At 31.1% G+C, this 24,094-nt stretch overlaps 1 protein-coding gene across 7 annotated transcripts in view; it reads left to right on the top strand.

Annotated features, from left to right (window-relative positions):
* Positions 1-24,094, top strand: part of LOC145303523 (dual specificity mitogen-activated protein kinase kinase 4-like) — an 84,130-nt gene that overhangs the window by 24,072 nt on the left and 35,964 nt on the right. For 4 of the 7 annotated variants that reach the window (XM_080144975.1, XM_080144974.1, XM_080144973.1 and 1 more), the window contains 2 exons: positions 15,689-15,742; positions 21,108-21,201. In XM_080144975.1, the coding sequence (XP_080001101.1) occupies positions 15,689-15,742; positions 21,108-21,201 (148 nt within the window). Of the gene's footprint in view, positions 1-7,024; positions 7,076-15,688; positions 15,743-21,107; positions 21,202-24,094 lie in introns of all 7 variants that reach the window. The other 3 variants (XM_080144969.1, XM_080144970.1, XM_080144968.1) reach the window with 1 other exon arrangement.

The following is a 24,094-nucleotide window of genomic DNA, read 5'->3' as shown; positions in this document are numbered from 1 at the left end:
GATGTTATGATGAATGCCCTGGGAAAGTCCCTTTTGATTAATGCTGACCAGTTTAAAAATATACTGTTACTAGTAGCGAGATCTGACGTTACGTGGAATGGACAGTATTAATGCTGGAGTCCCTCAGGGGTCCATCCTGGGCTAAACTCTCTTCCTGATCTACATTAATGATCTCCCAAATCACATCCTTGCATCATTCGTAGACATTTATGCTGACGACACTACCATCTATGGTTGCACATAAAAGGCTGTAAATGACAAAGTTCTCTCTGATTCTCTCTCCTCTGATCTTAAGCACATGGTACAATGGGGAAAGAGGTGGCTGGTTACTTTTAATACATCTAAAATTAAGCTTCTGTCTTTACATCATCAATGCTCTGATGCCCATCTAGCATCAATTGAAATGAATAGCTCTCGTTTTGGGGCGGCTTCAAGTTTTGACAAGCTTCTGGGCTTGACCCTTACTCCTGATATGAAATGGAACACATACATTAAATCCGTTGTCAAGGCCGCTGGAAAAATGGTGAGATCCTTCTATCAATCCAGTAGATATCTCACTCCTGATGCAATTCTCTACCTATATAAAGCCAGGTATGGCCAACGATAATGTACTGTTGCCAAATCTGAGCAAGAGCTGCTAGAAAGGAATTGTCCTGCCTTGATAGAGTTCAAAATAGACTTTGTAGCCTCGTAGGAGATGTCCTTTTCTCTTCCCTGCAACCTCTATTTCACAGAAGAGATGTTGTGAGTTTGTCTCTGCTTTATTGTTATTTTCATGGCAAGTGCTCAACTGAACTTCAATCTATGGTCCCCCCTCGCCAAACTTTCACAAGGAACACTCATATAGCTGAAAACACTATCAATAATTCCCCCCACTCTTTATCTGTGCCTAAACCTAAACGTAGATTCCATGAACAAAGCTTCTTTCTTAAAACTGCACACCTGTGGAATTATCTTCCGTTTTCAATCTTTCCAGCTGACTACAATCTGATTGTATTCAAGTCCAACGTAAACAAGTTCTTGATGAGCCGTTCCACTTAAGTTAACAAATTTACCGAATTTCCATTACTAACGATTACTATATTGTCCAATTGACACGCTTAACCTTTATCCTCGAGTAGACTCTTGGCCTTGATAAGTGGTGATGCCTATGTAAAAAAAAAAAATAAAATCGAATAGGGATCAACAAATGTTTCCCACTCTGAACGCTTTTATTGCCATCAAAATAGGTGAAATCTATTTATCAATAAAATCGATTGATTACCTGCTCTAGTCAGGGACCCTCGTGATACACCAGGAAGAAGTTTTACATGCCTCACTGCATTGTAGTCTACAATTGCACTGTAGAAAACCTACTGTTGATTTTATAAGATTATTTATTTGTATGAATTAAAGTTTTAAATGCAAAAGTCAAATATCATGGTTCAATTGTGCTTTAAACAGAAACATTTATTTCAAATGCGCTGTTGTCATCAAAGAGCCTGCTGTTACTTTTATACACCGAGCCCTTCTGCTTGTGAAGTAATAAAATTTCTCAAATGCACTTGTCATGTTTTGAACTGTTCCTTCTTAAATTGGATTTCAATATTTATCAGAGGTATTCCGATGAAAAAACCATCTAAGAACTCTCCCACATACATGAAGAACATTTATGTGAAATTTTAAAAAAAATCGATCCGGCCATTTAGGAGTCCATAGGAAATAAATGCACACACACAGTGCTTTTTATATTAAGTAGAGATTCTGAAAAATAATCGAGTTCATTAGTTTATTTTAAAATAAATCAGGGTGTTTATTGTGAAGCAGAATGATCAGCTGGGCACAAAAGTAAACAAAGACACACGGAACATGATGACTGCCGAATATTGTGTTAAAAATTTAGTACCATATGTTCGAGGATGATTCAGTAGAGTTGTTACTTGTTAATAACAATAAACTTGTAAACTTAACCTTCGTGCCAAGATCAAAGTGTAGTATCTGTTCTTCAGATGCTGCACTTCAATTTCTTGTTCTCTGTCAGTGGATGAGAAATTCTTCACGACTGAGACAATTTTTATTTTTGTTCCTTTTCTCCACATTAAAAAACGACCCTGGTGTCTTACTCTGTCCTGTGGGAGGCATTGTAAATAGGAACAATATGTAGAACTTATATCAACTGATAACCAGTAATTTTTTAGTTTTTTTTTTTTTATTGTTTCTTACAAAATATCTCTTAATCGTAAATAAATGTTTATTTTTCAAAATTGGAGTTTTTCTTTTGATTATTTTTGTATTATGTCCATATAACGTCTCTGTACAAATAAAACAACTTTTTTGGTATATAATAACCCCAAAAAGGTAGGTATGCTTTAACTCAAATTATTTCAATATATTTTCCATTATTTTAACTAGTTTTCCTCGTTTTCTGCTGTTTGTTTTCCTCTATCAAAAGCTGATGAATATTATTACGAATATTCTCACAACATTGTAAGCTTAAATTTTAAATATAAAAAGATGCTTCCTTTTGCAGATTTGATAATCTGTGTATGTATGTGTGCATATATATATATATATATATATATATATATATATATATATATATATATAAACTCACCATGTCTGTATGTTTGCTTCTTTTTTTTTTTTTTTTTTTTTTTTTCAAACTGAATTTCCCCTGAGACACAGGTCAAATGATTGCATTTTTTGTAGACCATTATTTTATGTATATAAAAGTCGGTAAAAATAACTTCTAAGAGTCAAAATTGAACAAAATTGGAACTTGGCAGATGTAAGTCGACTTAAAGTACACATGCACAAATATACATTAAAGTTGGTTCATTTTTAACTATTTCTTATCCATCTAACAATAGCTCAAACAGTAAAGACTGAGGCTGGAGCGCTAAATATTTTGGTTTTGATTCTAGCTGATAGTACCCAAGACATTTTTTTTGCTTTTGAAATCACTGCTATATATTGAGTATAATATAATAATCAATAGACTTGACTCTATAATAATAAATATGAAATCTGCATAAATTAAAATATCATATTTAAGCATATTTTATGGCCGGGCAATGCCAAGTGCCCTGTTAGTATAGTATAAAATCTAATTAGCCTAAAGTTGAAGTGACATAATAAAGTAATTTAAGTTTTTCTATATAACTAAGTTTGAGTTAATAAGGTGTCTATGAGTGTGTGTGTGTGTGTACAGGCAGACATCTGATATATCAATACTTGATTCAGACTAGCCTTTTTTTCTTATAGTTATATATATATATATTATTTTGCATCAGTTTTTTTTTTTTTTTTTTTTTTTTGAAAAAACTTATTCCAGCTAAGAAAATTATTTCTAAAAGATTAAAGTGAAGTAATCATGTAATGAGCTATATCTGTTGACTCCTGCAAAAATAAATATCTAAAAATATGTTACCTTTTTAAACATTAAGTTTCCAAATTAATTACACGTTTTTGTTCATATTCATTCCTGGACAATGGGTGTGTGTGTGTGTGATACATATTATGAAAGAGTAACACAGCCATGCTGTATTTGTAATCCGTTTGTCTATTACATAATAATAAGAAGAAACAGGTGAGAATGATCAAAACATCCCTATCATATATAAAATAATAACTCTTGATAAGCATTCTTGATTATGCGAACATGATTTTTTTTTTTTTTTTTTTTCTTTTTTTTTTTCTTTTTTTTTTTTTCTATGTTGCTAAATAGTGAAAATGTCTTTGTGTAGTTTATTTATATGTGTCTGGTGTTATATTTTAAATGTTTGTAATTATGATGGGTTATATCAAATTTTATTTTTCTTTCATAATTGAATGTGAAACGCTTAAAATTCTGTGATCTTTTTAAAGATGATGTATTTTTTACAATAGAAAATGTTCAATTGTATCGGTATTCTTCATATCCTTAACAATATTTCAATAACTTGGTTCTTATTGCTTACTAGCCAGAATTTCTATCTCGGGATAGGTTCAAAATAGGACTTATTCAGTAATGATGGGGGAATGGTTTATTTAAAAGCATTGAAATTCTCTCAGCTTCAGTTTTGTGACATTCGGTTAAATCTTATTAATTAATTATTGAATAAGAAAGAGGCTTATTTGATTTGCAATTGATTTCAAAAGGAAAAAATAAAACAAAAAAAAAAATACACCTGTGTTGAAAATTATTGTTAAAATACAGTTTACATGGTTAAAGTTATAGGCTTAGAAAAATGTTAGTTTTGTAGCCCGTTAGAAGAGGGTCTTAAAAGGATCAAAAAAATTTTTTTTTATTCTAATTTTAAGTTTCAGCATAATTTTCTCTAATTTAATTATAGTTTAGAATCTAAGGTAAAATAAAACTTTAGTTTGAGTATAATACTTCTTTGCAGTATGTATGTGCATATGTGGGGGGTGGGGGGTAGATCCCTGTATAAGGAAACAGATAAATATTAGCCCCCCCCCCTTTAGGTCAACCTCTATAGATGGGTCATTATTTGTACAAAATATCAAGTTCGCATATCTTCTTGTCTAAAAGTGTTTGCCGTATCAATACACGCATATGCCTTGTAATATTACTCTCATTATTATGAAAGATCAGTTAGGCTGTTTGTCTACTCGACCTGTCTGTAGGAAATTATTATTTCTTTTTTTTTTCTTTTTTCTCTTATATATTTGAAAAAACAGAAAAAAACATGGCTTATGAGTGAGAATATACATTGAATAACCTACATATTTATGTGTAGGTCAAATTTTGAAGGTTACATTTTTGGGATGGGAACAACATATTCACAAGTAATCGTTTTGTTACATTGGAATTCCAACACGGTTGAATGAAGGACTAAATGCAACTCTGAACTACTTTCAGTTTTAAAGAGGAGCAATCAACTAGTTTACATGCAATGATGATCAAACAATAAAACTTTTTTATGTAAACTTGAAGAATACTCGTTTTAAGACAAGTAAAATTAATTTTGCATCACTTTTCTTGTATGTTGCCTTATGAAGATTAAAATCAAGATATAATGATGCTAAACCTTGTGTCAAGAATCCTTATTTCAATTTGGATCAAAATCCATTGATTTGGATTCTAGAAAATGTCTAAAATTTTAAGCTTAAGAAGTCTTAAGAAATTGAAATTCAGGGAATCTTTAATTAGTGTCTAATGAACATGGATCAAATTTAATGCAAATCTGGAATATTTGAATTTTCAAATGGAAGATAGTTCCTATATTATGCACCAAAAACCTTTAAAAAAAAACATTTTTTTTAACTTTCTTTTCATCCAAACAAGGCATATTGCCACTGAGATGAAAGGGGCTACTATTTTGGATTGTGTTTAGCAGAGGACTGAGAGGAGTTGAGCAGTGAGGTATCTGTTCACATTACATTTTAAACTTCTGCAGGTCAGGGAAGCAGAAAACAAGGAGAGAATTCCAAAGTCCAGCAGTCTGAGGGAAGAAACTGTTAGTAGAAAGCTTTCCAGCATCTAGGGACTTCAACAGTATAGGGGTGGGATTTTGTTGCTCGTCAGGTTAGTCGGAAATATGTACATCAAGGAGGCATAAGTGATGTGAGTTCAACGGAGCACCTTCCATTAAACTGCTTGTAAAACAAGCACAGGGATGCAACTTAGGGGTGGTGGGGCTGGAGCATGGCCAATAGGGCAGGACCTATTAGATTTAATACTCTTTCTTTTTTATCCTGTTTAAGAGTAAAAGACTCATGGCAGACACTCCGGCCCAGATATGTCAGCAGTACTCCATGCATGCGAGAATTATAGATTTGTAAAGATATAGGATGCTCTCTGATGTGAGTAATTTTCTAGCACGGTAGAGTGATCCCACCTTCTTTGCCGCATCCTTGGCAATCTCCTCAATGTATTTGTTCCAATTGATGTTGCCTGTGAATGTTAGGAAAAAGACTTTGAAATATGTGCTCTCAGGTAGGGTGTTATTTGTCATAGTAATTGGTGATTGAGAAGATTTTTTTGTAGTTGCTAAAAGAAGAAAGCTTAGTCTAGAATTAAATGTTACCATCGACTTGCAACCCCATTCTACATTCGAGGGTTTCTGCCATTGTCGTGGATATATGTGCACTTGTTTTCTCCTTGTCTATTATAGAGCATAGTGTCATCAGCAAATATACTCATCTGAGACATAATTTTATCAGGGAGGTCATTTATGAATATCAGGAATAATAAAGGCACGCCTGCATTAATATCATGTTTTAAATGTACCACCATTGATAACAACCTGGATTTTCTTATCTAGGAAGGATCTGATTGTGTTGAGTATTCGTCCAGAAATACCATAGGATTTCATTTTCATGAGAAACCCTTCATACCAGACCTTGTCAAAAGCCTTGGATATATCAAGAGCTACAGCTCTAGCTTCCTTTGTCTTATTCAGTGCATGGTATATGCATTCATAGATGATTGTTAAAATAATCGCAGTAGAACAGGCTTGCCTAAATCCATATTGTTGGTCAGAAAGAAACTTAGCATTTACAAGATGGTGGATTAGTTTTGCTTGCATTTTGTTACTCCCCCTCCCCACCACCAGTGGGTGCTGGGTAACAAAATGTGAACAAAACTAAAGCCTTTCTATCCTTGTATAAGAGTCCAAGTGTTATATTGGTAAGTGATAAAGACTATGGTAGTGACAAGAAGAGTTCAGATTATGCTGTGTTTATTATGTTCACAAATGCCTTTTGAAAGGTTTGGATCTTAAATTTGAGTAGAACAGAAGTTTCTCACAAGCCCTTTTTTTTTTTTTTTTTTTTTTTTCCTGTTTCATCATAACACTTTGTAAGAATCCTCATCTTTCATTTGCTCTGCCATAATTCATATTTCTTACCTCGTTTTTAGAATCAGACTTTTTTTTTTTTTTTTTTAGTTTTACACATCCCACACCAATCTTGGCTTAACCTGTTTTTCTGTCTCTTATCAAATCATTGTCTATTCATTTTCCTCACACTCATTTTGTCAGCATATCCTGATAAAATTGATCCCAGATTTTTTTCCTCTTTTTTGTTTTTATTTTCCAAGTTGGCCTATTCTCAAACTGCCCTCGGGAGTCACCAAAACAAAAATTTCAAGGTTAGTTACAGATGACTCAAAATGATTGGCAAAACATTCTTTTTTATAGAAAGTTTGTTTTCTTCACTGTTGTATTTTAGATTCTTGTATTTTAATTTATTTTTGCCTTTTTTATTCATTTTTCAATTTGATCTAAAAAAGAAAAAAAAATCAATAGGTTATTTTACTACTTAAAAATTGAAACATAAAATAAAATGTTAAAGTTGCCTTAAAATTATATCATCAGCAAACATTAAATATTTGGAATAATTTTTTTTTTTGTTTTGCTTTTTTGTTTTTTGATTGTCCCATGTTGGGAAAACTTTAATTTTGTCAAAATTACTGAGAATCTAGAAAAGTTTTCATTCAAATTTCAACATCAAAATTATTTTTTGGTGTTTCAAAAAAACAAAAAAAAAAAAATCTTTTTTTGTTTGTTTTTGTTTTTATGCTCCAAATTTACTGACTTGTTTAATTGGATGTAATCATTATCTCAAGAACTTAATTCCACCAAATTCAATTATTTTTCTTTCTACTTTTGTAAGAGACATAATTCCAACCAGTTCTTCTTACTTTCTTGTATTAGAGGTAAACGGATCTCTAAATACCAATAATGCCAGAAAGATTAAAATTAATTTTCAAGATTATTGCAATTTTGTGTTCTTTTAAAATGTGAGATCTCACAAAATATAAAACTGGCATAAAAAAAACAACATCCTTTTGATAGTGATTCACATATATTGCAAAGCCTAAAATAAGAGTAAAAACACTTTCTTGGCATTTCAACTAGGAGCAAAGTGTGGAATCTGTTCTGGCACTATACTTTATCTTTTATGTCATCGACCAAGAGAAATTCTTGTAGATTGAGGCAATTTTTATTTTTGTCTCAATCCAGAGTGCTCTTTTTTGGAGAGCTGAATTTTCCCCACAATATAGAAGCAATCTTATGTTTAACTTTGCCCTCATAGGAAAACAAATAGTATGACATGTGTGTTACATTTTAATTTGATTATTTCGCAAACACTTTCTGATTGGCTAAAATCAAATTCTTATTTAAAAAAAAATCATTCTATATTTTACATCAAGAATGAACACGTCACAAAGTCTGCAATGGAAGCAAGACATCAAAACCTAACTACAAGCCGGATTTGACTTGAATAAATTTCATCAGGATTCTAGTCAGAATTTGTTAGGAATGAGTTAAATTGCAAAGAAGTATTTTTTATTTCATTTTAAGCATTTTCGTTTCTATTCGGAAAATAAACAAATTTATTTGGAGAAGAGTTATTAGTTTAAAAAAAATGGTCAAATTGTTTTATATTTGTATTTGTGTTTTCGACTGCACGTATGCTAAATGCATGTTCACATTTCGTTTTTAATGAAATAATCATGTGTAGTTTATGTTTTGAATGTTTATAAAAAGAATGATATTTTTAACTACATTATTCTTTGTCTTAATTAAATTATTCTTTTTCATAAAAAGTTAAGCTTTTCAGATTTTTTGTAACAAATATTACAAATGATTTCTACATTTATGTACAGGTCATCACCACACTTTTTTCTTTTTATTTTGTTTTAGTTTCCTAGGGTTGTCTTCAAGTCCAACACAAACAAGTTCTTATTGAACCGTTCTCCTAAATAATCTAATTATACCAAATTTCGATGACTAATGATTATTATGCTATTGTCCTAATGACTACCGTACACACATTAACCCTTATCCTTGAGTAACCTTAGGGCCTTGATATGTGGTGACGCTTTTTTAAAATAAAAACATTCCCTTTTCAGAAAAATTTTCTATAGTCAAACTTGCATTGTAATGAGAAATTTATTCAATTATTGATAAATTTTACTGTCGGGTTATTGACATTGTTATGATTTTTGCTTTGTTTTTGTTGTAATTTGTAACATTTTGAGATGTTGTTATTGTATTTTTTTTTTTTTACTGGGTACCTATGAAAATTTGTTCTGAAGATGAAAGATGAACCGGTGTTTAAGAAATCTAGTTTAATTGTATAACTTACAATAAACACTGCTTTGAAACAGCTGTAAACAACTATAATAGATTTGTACATGCCCTTAACTGGAACATAATCGGAACATATAAATACGATTTGAATTGTAAAAAATATGTCAAACTTGGATGTATATGTAAACCAAATCAGACAAAAAAGTGAGTTTAGAAGAAAAAAAGCCTGGATTGTAAATAATTTATTTGGCAAATTTTTGTCTTCTTCAGAATTATAAAATTGAATAAACAAAAAATATAGAAATCCATAGACAAGTTTTGTTTCTGTAGCATTCTACATTTGTTTAAAGTTATTTCTCCAAACTATTCTCGCAACACTCTCTTTAATTTTGTATTTCTGCATAATATAAAAAAAAATACATGGTTCATCTGTGCATTATCACATCTTTTTTTTTTTATCTGAATTATCAAAAGATAAACCATTAGAAAACCATACAATGCAATTTATTCATTTTTTTTTTTTTTAATTTGATTTTCAAAGATATACCTCTCTATCAGAATGTCAAATAAGGAGTTTTTTTTTTCGTTTTTCTTTTTTTTTTTTTTGTGTGTGTGTGTGCGCGCGTGCACGTTCACTTTGTCTGGTGTTGCAGCAAATACTGGATAAAAGATTCAATAACCAAGAACATAGCATGTGGCAGCACCAAGTGAAACAGAAATAGTGGTACAGTATTCACTTTAACATTAGACAAAAAAAAATCGTATATTTATTCGAAAATTTGCTGAGGAAATATATTTTGGAAAATTGAATTGGAAAAAAAAAATTAATAAAACTCAGCTGCATTGTACGGTGTTCTAACAGCTTATTTTAATTGTTCTAATTAGCAATATAAGTAATAATTTCTGAGACAAAGACACTATTTCCTATATCTTTCATTCGTATGATACATAAAACCTGATAGTGAAGATATTTTTTATCAACTATTCTGCTAAGAGCATAATTATAAGAAAAGAAAAAAACGTGTTCATTTATCTAACATATAAAGTTATCTTGATGGATTTTCAATGTCAGCTCAAATGGCATTTAAGCTGACAAATGAAACTGATTTTGATCAGCCAATTTCCAATTATTGTTGTATCATGTTATTGGCAATATAACATATTTAGCTGCAACTTGTTTTTTAAAATTATTTTGTTCATTCCAGAAAATTACTAATAGGAAATATTTTTTTTATAGACACCTAAAAATAAAAATCAATAAGCATGATTTTAGACTGAAAAGTACAATATGTTATCTACCTTACATGTAAATAAATACAAATTAAAAATTAAAATAACTTTACTACATCCTGGCCAATGCTGGATAGATACAGCTATTTAATATTGAAAGTTTTTTTTTTTTTTTGTTTTTTTTTATTCTTGTGTACCTTCTAGTAATGAGTGATAATGATGTTGGCACACTCAAGATACAGTCAATATTGTTCGATTGCAAGGTGTGCCAAATAATTGACTACAAATTATAAATAAATACAAAGACACTCAGTTCAACAAAATATATTATCATGAAAACCGGTTCAGTTGTTTGAGTATGAATAAATTGTTCAATAAAACTTCCTAATGCTTTGCGTAAGATTGTTGATGAAATATATAAACACCTCTTGACGTATCTTGTGTAGACAAAAACATTTGAAACAAAAGTTGGAGATTTTTCAAAACTAACTGATTGATGAATTCACGTTCAGAAATTTATCTGCTATTTTTTTTCTTCACTTACCTCTTCCTATTGCCAACACACAAATTTCTAATCCTTTCCTCATTCATTCAGTTTTTGTAGCTTTTATTATTTCTGGTGTTTCTCGTTTGAAGAGAGTCAGACAAAGGCTTTTAAGGATTTTTTTTATTATAATTTTTTTTTCAATCTCCTTTTCATTGATAAATATTTACTTTTAAATTAATCCCATCCTTCTGTTATACAAAGTATCTCTTTACACACACACACATAATAAACTAGCTGTATCAACTTGACTTGCTCTGAATCCATTTCATTTAAATTTTGTCAGTAAATATTTTTATGTTCCATAACTACATCTTTTCTGTTAAGTTCAGTATTTAAGCTAATTAAGCAAATAGGGAACACTGACTTTTACTATGAGGGGTGTGCAATAAGTAATGCCCCTGACCCACTTCCAGTTGTCTGATCTAGCTGAAATTTTGCATGTGCAATGATTTATATCTCTACGGGTTATGTGGCAAATTACAGCTCTGAACTAATTGTGGTTTCTGTTTTACAAGTGTTTGAACTGAGTCAGGTGTGAAATGGAGCCTGTTGAATGTCGAGCAGTGATCTGGTTTTTGTATTTGAAAGGACGCACACCACAGGATACTTTTGATGAAATGAAAGAAACTTATGGTGATAATGCCCCATCATATGACCTTGTAAAACGCTGGTATTGTGAATTCAAATATGGCCAGAAGTCTGTGGAAACAGCTCCCAAACCTGGTCGCCCTCCCCCTCCCCTTCTGCCATTGATGAGGCATCTGTCCGTCAAGTTGAGGCTGCTATTTTGGAAGATCGGCGCATTACTATTTGCCAAATAGCTCAAGATGTCAAGATTAGTACAGGGTCTGTGGAAACTATCATTCATTACCATTCCAGAAGCAAGACCGCGTCGAGTGCTCATGGATGAATTTGGAGATGTACCAAGAAGATGAGTCAAAGTTTTTCAAAAGACTGATTACACAGGATGAAACCTGGGTCCATCACTATGATCCAGAGATCAAAGCCCAGTCAATGCAGTGGAAGCACTTGGACTCACCACCTCCAAAGAAGGCAAGGGTGCAGCACTCCGCTGGCAAGGTCATGCTCACAGTCTTCTGGGACCAGGACGGAGTAGTGATGACAGAGTTCCTGGCAAAGGGTACTACAATTACAGGATCCTATTATGCTTCACTTTTGAGAAAATTAAGGGAAGCTATCAAAATAAGAGGCGGGGCAAGATCAGCAAAGGTACCCTCCTCCTGCAGGACAACGCTCCAGTCCACAACTCGCATGTCGCCAGATGAAAAGCACGGGCGTGTGTTTATGAAATCCTTCCCCATCCTCCCTACTCTCCTGACCTTGCACCCTCTGACTTTCACCTCTTCCCAGCCATGAAGTTGTTTTTGAAAAGAAAGCATTTCCCAGATGATGCAGCCTTGATTTCTGAAATCACGTCGTGGTTGGAGGACCAACCTGGGGTGTTCTACAAAAACGGTCTCCAGAGCTGCATCAAACGATGGGAGAAATGCATAACTCTGGGTGGTTCCTATGTAGAGAAAGACTAATAACTGTGCCAAGTTTCGTTGCTCTACTACTATGGGAAATGGGTCAGGGGCATTACTTATTGCACGCCCCTTGTAAAAGAATAAGTTATTCCCCTTAGTTGAATGTTTATTAGTGAAGTACATTAGCTTATTGCAATTAACATGGTACAACAATAACATATAGAAATTGGTTAGTCGTCGGAATCCAAGTTTGTCAGCTTAAATGTTAAATATTAGAAGAAAATATAATTTAACCAATTCTTTTTTTATAGTGTTCCCGAATCAGTTTTTTAATTGTGTGGTAAATGGATCATCTGCTTTCCCGAAGTAGAATAAGATACAAAAACCTTACATTTTTTCTGTGATTGCATATTTCCTAAATCTAATATGAATATGTGAAACTTATTTTTTTTTTAATTCAATTACTTATTTTATTTTGGTTCTGTGTTTATGCAGTATAGCTCAATTTCAAAGAAAGCGTTTTAAGTAAAAACACTATTACATATTTACGTGTCATGTCAAAATCAGTAAAAGTTACGGAAAATGATTGAGTAGAAGATCTGCTAGAACTATTTTTTTTTTTATACAAAAAAAAAAAAAAAAACTTTAGTGATCTGTTATTTTCTATTTTGAAATCCCAGATTTTAATATTTAGTCAAAATCATAAACTGCAATTACCTTTACTGGATTTTAAGAACACTTCAACATTAATGACTACAATAAAACTTTAAAATTTGATGAATTTTATTTTACATGTAATTAGTTTTCTACTGTCATTTTTCATTTGGAATTTGCTAATTTTTGCTAATTTCAACATGACCTGTAAGGACATAATGTTTTTACCTAAAATGCATTTCTTTAAAATCAAATTATACTACACAAGTACTATTGAAAAGAATTGAAATCTGTTTAATTTCAGAATTTTCACAAGATGGGAGGACAGGAAATTAATAATCCACCCTTCTGTTTCCGATTTGATTTTTTTTTTTTTTTTTGTGTGTTTAAGCATCCAATCATATGAAAGATATTCATAAAGGCATGCAAGTAAAAAAAACAAAATTAAAAAAAAAGTGGAAATTCACAATCTTTTCATCATCGTTTTGTCACGTGTTTGTGTATTATTTAATAAAATTTAACTTTTATTTTGTATTTTTCCACATTGTTTTTTTTTTTTATTTCAGTTCCCTTATCTTCATTGCATGTTTATATTTGAACTGTTCATTTATTGCTATGTTCTCTATGTACACAAAATAAAACTCGAAAGGCATGATGCAGAAATGTTTGCAGCATTTTAGTTCTGTTTTTTCTTATTAAGATTATTATTATTGTCAGTTTTTCTCTTTTTCTTTAGTTTTGTTGTTTTATTTATTTTTGCCTTGGAAGTTTTCCATTTTTTTTTTTTTGTTTTTACATTTAGAAAAAGAAAAACATTTTATTCCTTCTATTTTTTTTAAGTACAATTTTTGAATTTATTTGAAATTAAGGAATTACATACATTGTTAAATTTTACAGATCTCTTAATAGAATTCATTTATAGGCAAGATACTTTTAAGTTAGTTTTTACTATATTAATTAATATTAACCTTGTGTGTGTGTGTGTGTGTGTGTGTGTGTGTGTGTGTGTGTGTGTGTGTGTGTGTGTGTGTGTGTGTGTGTGTGTGAACTTGTCTGTGTAAGGAACGGTCTCTACCAAACTGCTATCAATTTTTTATCTATAGGCATGAAAATTGATATATAAGGGATTTAAACTTTTACAACAAATTCAATTTGTTTTTTAACAGGTAAAAATAGCTGCTAAAGGGTCAAAATTTTTTAAAAATTGGAATACCTAGCTGGCATAAGTCAATTAAATGTGTTCCTTCTACATATGCGCACATATACATTTATATGGTAAAATTGGTTAATTTTAAAATTTCTGATATCCATCTATTGTTAGTGCAGATGGTATTGAATAAGGCTGGAGAGCTATAAGTTTAGATTTCAATTCTAGCTAATGGCACCCAGCTCATACGTTTTTTGTTAACTTTTGAAATCCCTATTATATAGTATATAATAATCAATTTAGAATAAATACCAAATCAGCATGAATTAAAATATCATATTTAAACGTATTTTACAACTGGGCCACCTTAGGTACCAATATATATTGGGTACAATACAATATAATCAATAGAGAATTGGCTCTATAATAATAATAATTAATATGAAATTTGAATAAATAAATATCATATTTAAGCATATTTTATCACCAGAAAATGCTGAGTGGCCTGCTAGTGTGTATAAAGGTCCATTATTTATTTATTTTTTTTAGTAGCGATTCTGTTGTATTCAATTGTTTCATTTACCTAAGTGATAAGGAAGTTACCTGCCCTTTGTTTATTTGCATCGCCCCCTATTGAGGGGGGGGGCATAGTTTTTTTTTATTATAATTATTATTATTAATTTTATTATTTAAATATTTTTTTATTTAAATATTTATTAAATATTTTTTACGTGCACAAAAGTTATCCATGAATATGAGTTTCTGGGTACCAACCATCATCAGCATGGCTAAACTTTTAATGAGGATCGAACTTGTAACTATCCAATCAGCAGCCTAATGTTTTACTACCAAGCTATAACACCCTGTCAAATTTTTATGCAGGATTTTATCGCTTTTAAATGTAAGATCTATTGGGTTTAATAAATATTAAAATAAATGAAATTAATAATAGATAGATAAAGATTCATTTAAATGAATGTATCTTATTGAGTGACTAGCGAGGGGTACTCGGTGTTGCCCGGGTGTTTGTAGGTGTGTGTGGTCGGGCGGGGGAGGGGGGTGTTAATGAAAACCTAAGAATAAGCAAAGTAAAAAGAACAGAAAAACGAATGTTAAAAAATCTGAAAAACATGTGAAAAATGGCTTAAATAACCCTGCTTCAATATTAAAATTTAAAAAATCAAAAAAAAAAAGACATCTTACACCACGATTTGAACCCAAAGTCTTTAGATAATGAGGCTGCGCTCTAAGCAACTGAGCTAAGACGATGTCACAGAAATTGTGTTGCTTTTTCAAATATTTAAAGTTAATCAGGTTACAACGTCGTATGATGCATGCATAGAAGCGAACTCGTCATGAGAGGACGGTTTTTGCCAATCAAGTGGATATCATTGATTTCTCTTGAAATTCAATATTGCGATTTTTAAATTTTGCTCTAATAACGAAGAAGCACCCATTTTGTTATTTGGGATTTGTTAATTATTCCTATATTTAGTGAATAGTTAGTTCTGTAATGTTAAAGATTAAAATAAAATGGACATCTTCTCTTTGAAAAGAATTGTGCAAATACAAATTATAACTTTCTGCTCCTTTCTTCTAGGTTTCCAGCATCGGGTCAACATTGATGATCTTGCTCGAAATACACCAGAACCAGGTGAGTGTAAAAAAAAGAAAAAAAGAAAAATTAATACAAAAGAAAAAGGTTAAATTAGTTAATTATTTCCATTTTCATAGATTGAAATGTAAACTTTGTCTGCAAGCCTTGCTGCTCAACTCCCTTCATAATGCCTCTAACTTTTTTTTTTTTCTTTTTACATGTTAAATCAGTAGTGGCCAACCTTTTCATTCCATGCGGCAGTATTTTTTACAATAAATTCCAATGTGCAACACAAACATCCACTTCCTTTCTGTCTTTCAAAATGTATCGTAATATGGACATATTTTGAAGTTATAATAATTTACATTTATTTGAAAAATATATGCTCTATGACTTTGTTTCACACAACACTTGTTTACAAGAAAAAGTAATCTCACTTTATATGTGATATGCTAACAAGCATAGCAGCTGTACGCAATGTTGTCATTATAGCAAATATTTGGCAATATGATTTTAGTTGCACACAACCTGTGTTAGTTATTCTATTACAGTTTCATATATATTTCAGATTACATGTATTAATCTGAAGTAAAATTTGTAGTTACTTATGGCAAAACAGGTCAAACCATAGAGCAGAGGTAGGCAACCTTTTCATTCAATGTGCCAGTATTTTTTACAATCAATTCCAATGTGCCACACAAATATCCACATTATTTCTGCCTTTCAAAATGGGTCATAGTATGGACATATTTTTAGGTTATAATAACATCTGTTTATTTGAAAAAATATATGCTTTATGACTTAGTTATATAACAAACATATAAAAAAGGACATTGCACAATTTATTAAAAAAGAGGACAGATGTAATATTTGTAAAGGAAAGAATTTCTACATGACACTTTTTCATTCCTGTTAATCGTTTTAATTATTTTAAAAAGTATTAAATGAGCACAAAGAAATATAAATCACTGAATAAATGAGTAGAAGTGGCTTAGTTTCTTGTCATCATCAAAAAGATTCAATGCATTACTTATGGTGCATGCTTCACAGGTTGGTCATCCTTGTGTTAGAGGATCTTAAAATATACACATTCTTTAAAAACATAATATTGTTTTGTAAGTCCTGCATGATAATTTTATCAGAAGATGGTCACTTCTTGAATTGCAAGGTAGATTTCTATATTTCTGAATTTGAGATGGGATTGGTTATTCATATTATTCGGAGATTACATTGATTGAAATGTTGTGAAAATGATACTCAAGATGAGAACAGTAGTCTGAAGAATTCAAATAATATAAAGGTAGATTTTCATTTGATAAGATCATCTAATTCATTTCGCATGATTTTCAAACAGTCATGTCTGACAGAATAAGAAAAATCTAGCCCTGCAGATTAAATAAACGGTTTGGTTCAAAATTTGTTCTAGGTTCTAGAGTTTTTTTAATATGCACAATAGTCCAAAAATCTTGTTACTCCTACCAAAAATTAAGGATTGTTGTATAATACCCATATAGACTCTTTTTCTTTTAATGTTTACTGAAACTTCTTTGAAATGGCAAGTGGTAATATACTTTGTTTGGGATAAATAAGAGTTTAAAAAAAAAGAAAAACTCACAATTCATGGGGTATCCTTTTTTCAAGCTCATGAATCCTTCCAAGTTGTTGATAATGAGCAGTTGTCTGGTTTGAGTAAAGCTTTATTGACAATTTTTCAACTGATACTGCTGCATTTTCTTTAAGTGAAGCCACTAGGAGCTTTTCATTAAACTAAACTGGATGGCCTGCTTGGTCTTTATCTTCAAGGATGAAATGTACAAGTTTTTTCATTCTGTCATTCTTCTCTGAAATGATTATTTTGAGTTACCTTATAAATGGTAAAATTCTGTGTCTCTTGGTACTCCCCAGATAAAGGTTTTCAACAGTGTAAGTTGATTTTTTTTTTTTTTCTGCAAAATTTTAATTTAATTTTTTTTTTTTTTCTGCAAAATTTTAATTGTAACTATTAGCATCTTCTCTACTCTTCTGATGAGAAGCATTAGGCTTCAAAATACCTTGGTATAAAGAGTCCTCCTTATTCCTCAACTAAATGTATGTATACTCTTATTAAATAAATGAATCATTATATATACCAATATATAGTTTTTGTGACTTCATTTTCCACCCTTATTGTCTCCTATAATAATTATATGAATGTTTCTGCACTACAAAACAGGTGCTGTCAACAATTGACTATTTTAACATGCCAAAAGTAAGATAGACAACATCTTGGAATTTGGAATATAGACTTTTTGTCATTTATTTGTATATGTTCTGTAGTTACTTCATAAATAAAGTGATTAGTATGAATAAAGGGTGAAATATAATTAAATTAGCATATTTTTCCGATAAACATATATATATATAATCATCCAGGGTGTTAACAACGTCACCTTCCGCATATGTAACTTATAATATCAACTCTGACAAGTCCATCATTATCAACATCATGTTCAGTTAGGTTAGTTTGAAAATCAATTTCTATCTCTGGCTAGGTCTTTATTTATCCCTTTTTCTTTCAAGCTCATCCTTATCACTTCTTCCCATGTTTTTCTTGGTTTACTCCTGCTAACTTACCTTGCTATCTCAACTGTTCTGCATTTACTAACCCAAGTACTCTCATCCATTCTCTCTTAATCCTTATCACCCCAGCACCAGCTCCACCCTGTGCTCGAATGGTATCGCCAAGGTCACAAAACTTTTGTATCACCTCAGTTACTTGACCGTCCGAATATGCTTCCTCCACATATGAGTTCTTATTCATTTCCACTTCTCCAAAATTCGGTTTTCTGTGTTAAAACTTTCGGTTCTTTTCGGAGATAAATGTGTACATTTTTCTTGTTGAAGAAAAACGCAGCCAATAATTTTGAAGCTCAAATAAAAATGTGATTTCGCTACTTTGAAATGCATCGCTTTATTAGTTCAGAAATTACAAGGTGTCACATTTTAGAGGATTTTCTTTGATTAAATAACCTTTCATGGAGGATTTCCCTTTTTTAAAGAAACTAGCAGATTACTCTGCATTGCCTGAGGGCATGGATAAAAAAATAGTTAAAAAAACTGTAGTATTTTTTTTTTTTAAACCTCCTCAGTTATGTTACTTCTTACCCCCTACTCCCTCGCTGTCTTTCGCTCTTTTTTTTCTCTTTCACTCATGTACAAATTTCGCAACTGGAAGAAAGTATAAAAAATCACTGATAGCTGATTGTTTGACCTAGTTTCACTGTTTTTCAAACAATTACCAGTAAAGATGAGAGATGCACAAATTTCGTCACTGGGAACTTGAAGTGAATAGATTTTTTTTTTATTTTTAGTACCAGAAAATGTAAAAGTTTGTAAATATGTCCTTTTGTAGTTTCAGTCAGATGCATAAATGGAGAGAAATTTGACTCTTTCCCTTATATAAATGAGAGAATTTATTAATTTGAATCCCAAGTTATGAAAGAATGCACTTTAAAAAAATAAAGAAAATCTGTACGTGCCTGTGACGAAACAAAAATATTATATTCTAAAAATCACATAAATTGATCAAGTAGTTTTAATTTTAAATTTAAAAAAAAAAAAAAATTTTATTATGAGTATCCGAAAAATGACCATCTTGCCTCCCAATTTGAAAATATGTCCAACAAAAGGAGATAACTAACCAAAATTCATACTTACTAATGTTGTAATGCCTACAAATTCTCATTAATTGCTTAAAAATGATTCTCTATATAAATAAATAAAACTATTTAATCAATTTGTGTGATTTTTGGAATATGATATTTTTCATTTTATCACAGGTGTGTACATGATACAGATTTTTTGTATTTTAAAATAGAATTCTGAATAAGAACAGAAAACTGTAAATGAAAAGAATTCAGACACTGGTGCTGCAATTTTTTATAATTTAATCGTAACCATGTTCATCAACAAAGCAATGGAATTTATTTTATTTTTCAATATGTTAAGCAATAATATTTTTTTAATATGTCATATTTAATTTCTTTTATTTAAGAAAAAACTGATAATATATAATGTAAATCAATGCATTTAGCCTAATGATTTCCTTTGGGAATAAAACACTAATGTTTCTGTGTAGCTCACTCATATTTTTATACTATTACTAAGCTCTTTCCAGGTATTGAGCATCATTGAAGTAAATACAGGAACAAAAATATGTGTAATATATTATTTTGTAATATAAGTATATATAAATGAAGCACTAATGTAGTATACGATATGTATAATATTTTAACCAAATATTTATGTTGCTAAAATACCTATATATTTTTTTTTAATTTTGATCTTTAAATAAGTAAGTTATGAAAATCAAACATAGCATATAACAATAATTTGCCGTGGGATTTAAGAGAGCGAATATTTTCATTGCAAGTATTTATCTTTCAAGTGTGTGGATTGATCATGGTTGATGGTAGCTATGATAGGCTTTAAACCTATAATTATGACTATACAAGCCGGTCATTATATGTTTAGGCTGCTTTTAAACACATGTAGACTAACTTATATTTTGCTGTTCACAATTGACAATTATACCTTTTCTTTTTTTTCCTATCATGCAATAAGATAGCTATACCACTTGGAAAAAAAAAAAAAAATGTAGTCTTGAATTTAAATAAAAGAGTTAAAAAATTTTTTTTTTTTTTCATGAGTTCCCATATTGTAGATCAGTGATCTTCAAATTATTTTAACTCCTGGAATTGTTAACTTTTTATCTACTTTTTGATTTTTATAATAATGAAGGTCTATATGTCACCCATTTTTGCACCTGAAAATGCAATAATGCCAACACTGATGCATCTTATATCTAACAAATATAACCAATCAAAATGGTTATCACTAACAATTTCTTCTCAGGGTAGCCTTAAAAAATATGTCATCCATGGAATCATTAATAAAATTCACAATCCTTTCTCTAATCCAACCGTATTTGGTGCAAATAAATTTCAGTCTATACTTGACTTGTCTACCAAGTTTCAATCATGAATATCGAACAGTTTTTGTTTTATTACTGATCAGTGATAATCATCGTGGCAATAAAGATGATCAATTGATAGGTCTACATCACTTAATTGATCCAACTGTAGGAAGCTATTATAATATTAATGTGACTTCTATTTGGCATAGTGAAAACTGCATAGTACTTCGTTCACTAGTAAAACTCAACTTGGATTGAATTCTCAAACACATATAATAAATGCTATTCTACTAAATGATAAGCTGCTAAAACAATTTGGCAAAATCCTTTCTTTTTTGTTTTTTACTTGTATTTTTCTTTTTGATTGGCAGTAAATGATCGTCCTGAGTTTTTTTTTTTTTTTAATCTGATTATTCAAAAAAAATAAATTTACTATTATATTTTTTCTTGTGTTATTTTTTACTAAAGGAGAAATTCGTCAAAAGTTACGACTTGATTTTAGTCACATCAGCAATGGCCATCAGTCAACGACTTTAGGAGATCTTGGACACCGGACACAAATGTGAGTAAATTATTATCAAACTGCCATTCTTGTCAATTCTAAGCGTTATTTACGTTTTTTGGGTTTTTTTTTTTTTTTTAATGCTATTTCATTCCAAACAAGGCACAGTGCCAGGATCTACTATTTGAGATATAATTTACAGGAACACCATGTAGGGAGTTGAGCAGCAAGATGTCTGTTCACATTATACTTGAACTTCTGCATGTCAGTACAGTCAGGAAAGCAGGAACCCTAGAGGGAATTACAAAGTCTAGAAATTAGAAATTCGAAAGAAGAAAATATTAGAGTAGAGAGTAGGGATCTCTACTGTGAAGGGGTGGAATTTTGCTGAACAGGATCAGCTGAGCAATCTATGGCATGGTCACATGACTTGGAATATTCCACTGTGGCCCTTACTTTGACTAGACAGGAGGTCAGAGAGATCCGATTTAATCAAATAGTTGAGTCATGCTGTAGTATCTATAAGTTCATCCCCAACCAATCTGATTCTTTTAAATATCAAAACCTTTCTTCTCCTTTTTATTTTCTTGACAAGTAGATATCAGAAGACGGTGGCTAAGGGTTAATCGTATTTGTAACAAAAAAGATTACCAATGCCAAAGAGTGATTTTTTTTTTTTTTTTTTTTTTTCAAAGAATAATGTTCTAACTCTCAATGTAAAATCACCTTCTAAGAGTTATGTTTTCTAAGAGTATAAAATAATCATTCTATCTATAGTATTCTCTTTGACAACTTTATTTAGCATTAAATAACCCATAGATGGTTGATATACCATAAACCAAACCATTGGTGGAATACAATACTTTCCCAGCTGACTACAACAGGGTCATTTACAAGTTCCTTCTTATTGAGCCATCCACCTAAATAATCGAATTCTGACCATTTCATACATTGTTTCCAATCCTCTCGAGATATTGTTCATCACCAACTAACAATCTCATTAGCACTTATCTTCTAGTTTTAAGCTTTGATTAGTAGTAACACATTACATTGACAAAAAAAAAAGAAAGAAATAGCAACTCACGGTTGCTTTTGTGCTTGATGATCATGCAGGAGTAACACAGACTCTTGCTGCTTTTATGCAAATGAGACTATGTCAGACGCATAAAAGGAGTGGTGGAGGGAATGGGAGGTTGAGTTGGAAGAAGCGGTATAAGAGAGATGAACATGGGCAACAAATTGTTTAAGTCAATTAGAAAAATCATAGGTAGAAAAAAATCGTGCAACTTTATCGAAACTAATTTTCAAGCTAGAATAATATACAAGGTTGTTTGAGATCATAAAGAAAATAGAATACTTATTTTTTTTCAATTTTTTCCCCCCAAAGGAGACTTCCTGAAAATGTTTTCACCAAATAGTAACAAAATGATGGGAAATTGTATCTTCCAAATATTATTGAAATTGAAACTTAATCAGTGATCTGTCCTTAATAGTTAATATTTTCTATTCAAGCACCTTTTTGATGGATAACTGCTGAAACTTGAATGTTGAAATCGTCGATAGCTTGTCTTATATCAGTTTGTATGCACCTGATATCATTTCTTATGTTAGCTTTCAAATCTGCCAGGGTCTGGGAATTTTTTCATAGATCCTTTTCTTGGAGTACCCCTGAGAAAATAAGCACATAGATTCAGGTCAAGAGAGTAGGGTGGCTAAGGAAAGTTGGTGCAACACAAAATGAGTCTATCACCAGGAAAATACTTGTAGAGGAATTCTACAGATCTGTTTAAACAATGGAGTGGTGCTCTATCTTTTTGTTGGTAGATAACTGTGTTCATATCTACTACACTTTTCTTCCTCATTGTAGGAATGAACTTTGTCCATATGAATGTAGTGTAACAGTCTATGCCCACCATCACCTAATTCTCATTCTCCTTCTCAAAGAACTATGGTACAATGATACTATTTTGTCTGATGACACACCACACATTCACTTTCTGAGTTAATGAGCATGTTTGTGGTGCTGAGTCCAGAAGCACATATTCTGCCTGTTGATATGCCCACTTAAGTGACAGTGGGCCTCGTGAATCAAATCCAAAAAGCCAATGTCATTTTCAATCCTTTGACTGATATCTTCACAAAATGTTTCTCGTTCTGCTTTATTGCGATCAATTTGCTTCTGCAAGATCTGAATTTTATGAGGAAACAGATTATGATCATTATAGAGAATCCTACAAAACTGATGTTAACAAAATGCCAGTTTCTTGTGAGAAACAATGTATTGATTTGCTGGAAAATTCCTCAAGGTGTTCCCATATAATCTGAATATTGACAAATTATGGCTGAACAATGTTGACCACTGTGACCTTTGTGAATATTTATCACACGTACTGTTTTCTCGAAATTTAGCCACCAAACGTTGAATTGTCCTTTTATCAAGTACATCGTTCCTGCCAAAATCTTTCCTGCATTACTTCTGTGTCAGAAGATCTGAATTTTTGACAGTATGCTTCGATGATTTTTATCCACTGCTGCATCAGTTGGATTCATATCAGTGTTCAAATGATCTCCCAGGCCTGTTGTCTGCATTACTTGAAAAATATGGAGAAAAAAATTGAGATGCAAAACAAAACTGGGTATTTTTTTTTTTTTTTTATCTACATCTCAATTTATTCATTATTTTCTCCATTATCGATAATTTTAATTTGTAACTTATCCTCTTCATTTGACTAGTGTTTTCTGTTTAAAAGCAGTTGGTGTATTTTTAATGAATATACTCTACCTGTAAAATTTTTCTTATTGACTTTAAAAAAAAAAAAAAAAATGGTCTCCGTTAATACACTTGATATGAAGATTAGAAGACTATTTGTTTCAAATAATTTGTCTAATAGACTGTGGGCCCAGGCACAAAAAGCTCTCTAGATTTTTGATTTTGCTAGCTTGGTCAGAACAC

This window comes from Euprymna scolopes, chromosome 19 (genome assembly GCF_053919585.1).
Source record: "Euprymna scolopes isolate OS-2025 chromosome 19, ASM5391958v1, whole genome shotgun sequence".
Taxonomy (NCBI): Eukaryota; Metazoa; Mollusca; class Cephalopoda; order Sepiida; family Sepiolidae; genus Euprymna; species Euprymna scolopes.
Note: the sequence above shows the minus strand (reverse complement) of the source record. Positions and strands in the feature narration are given on the sequence as shown.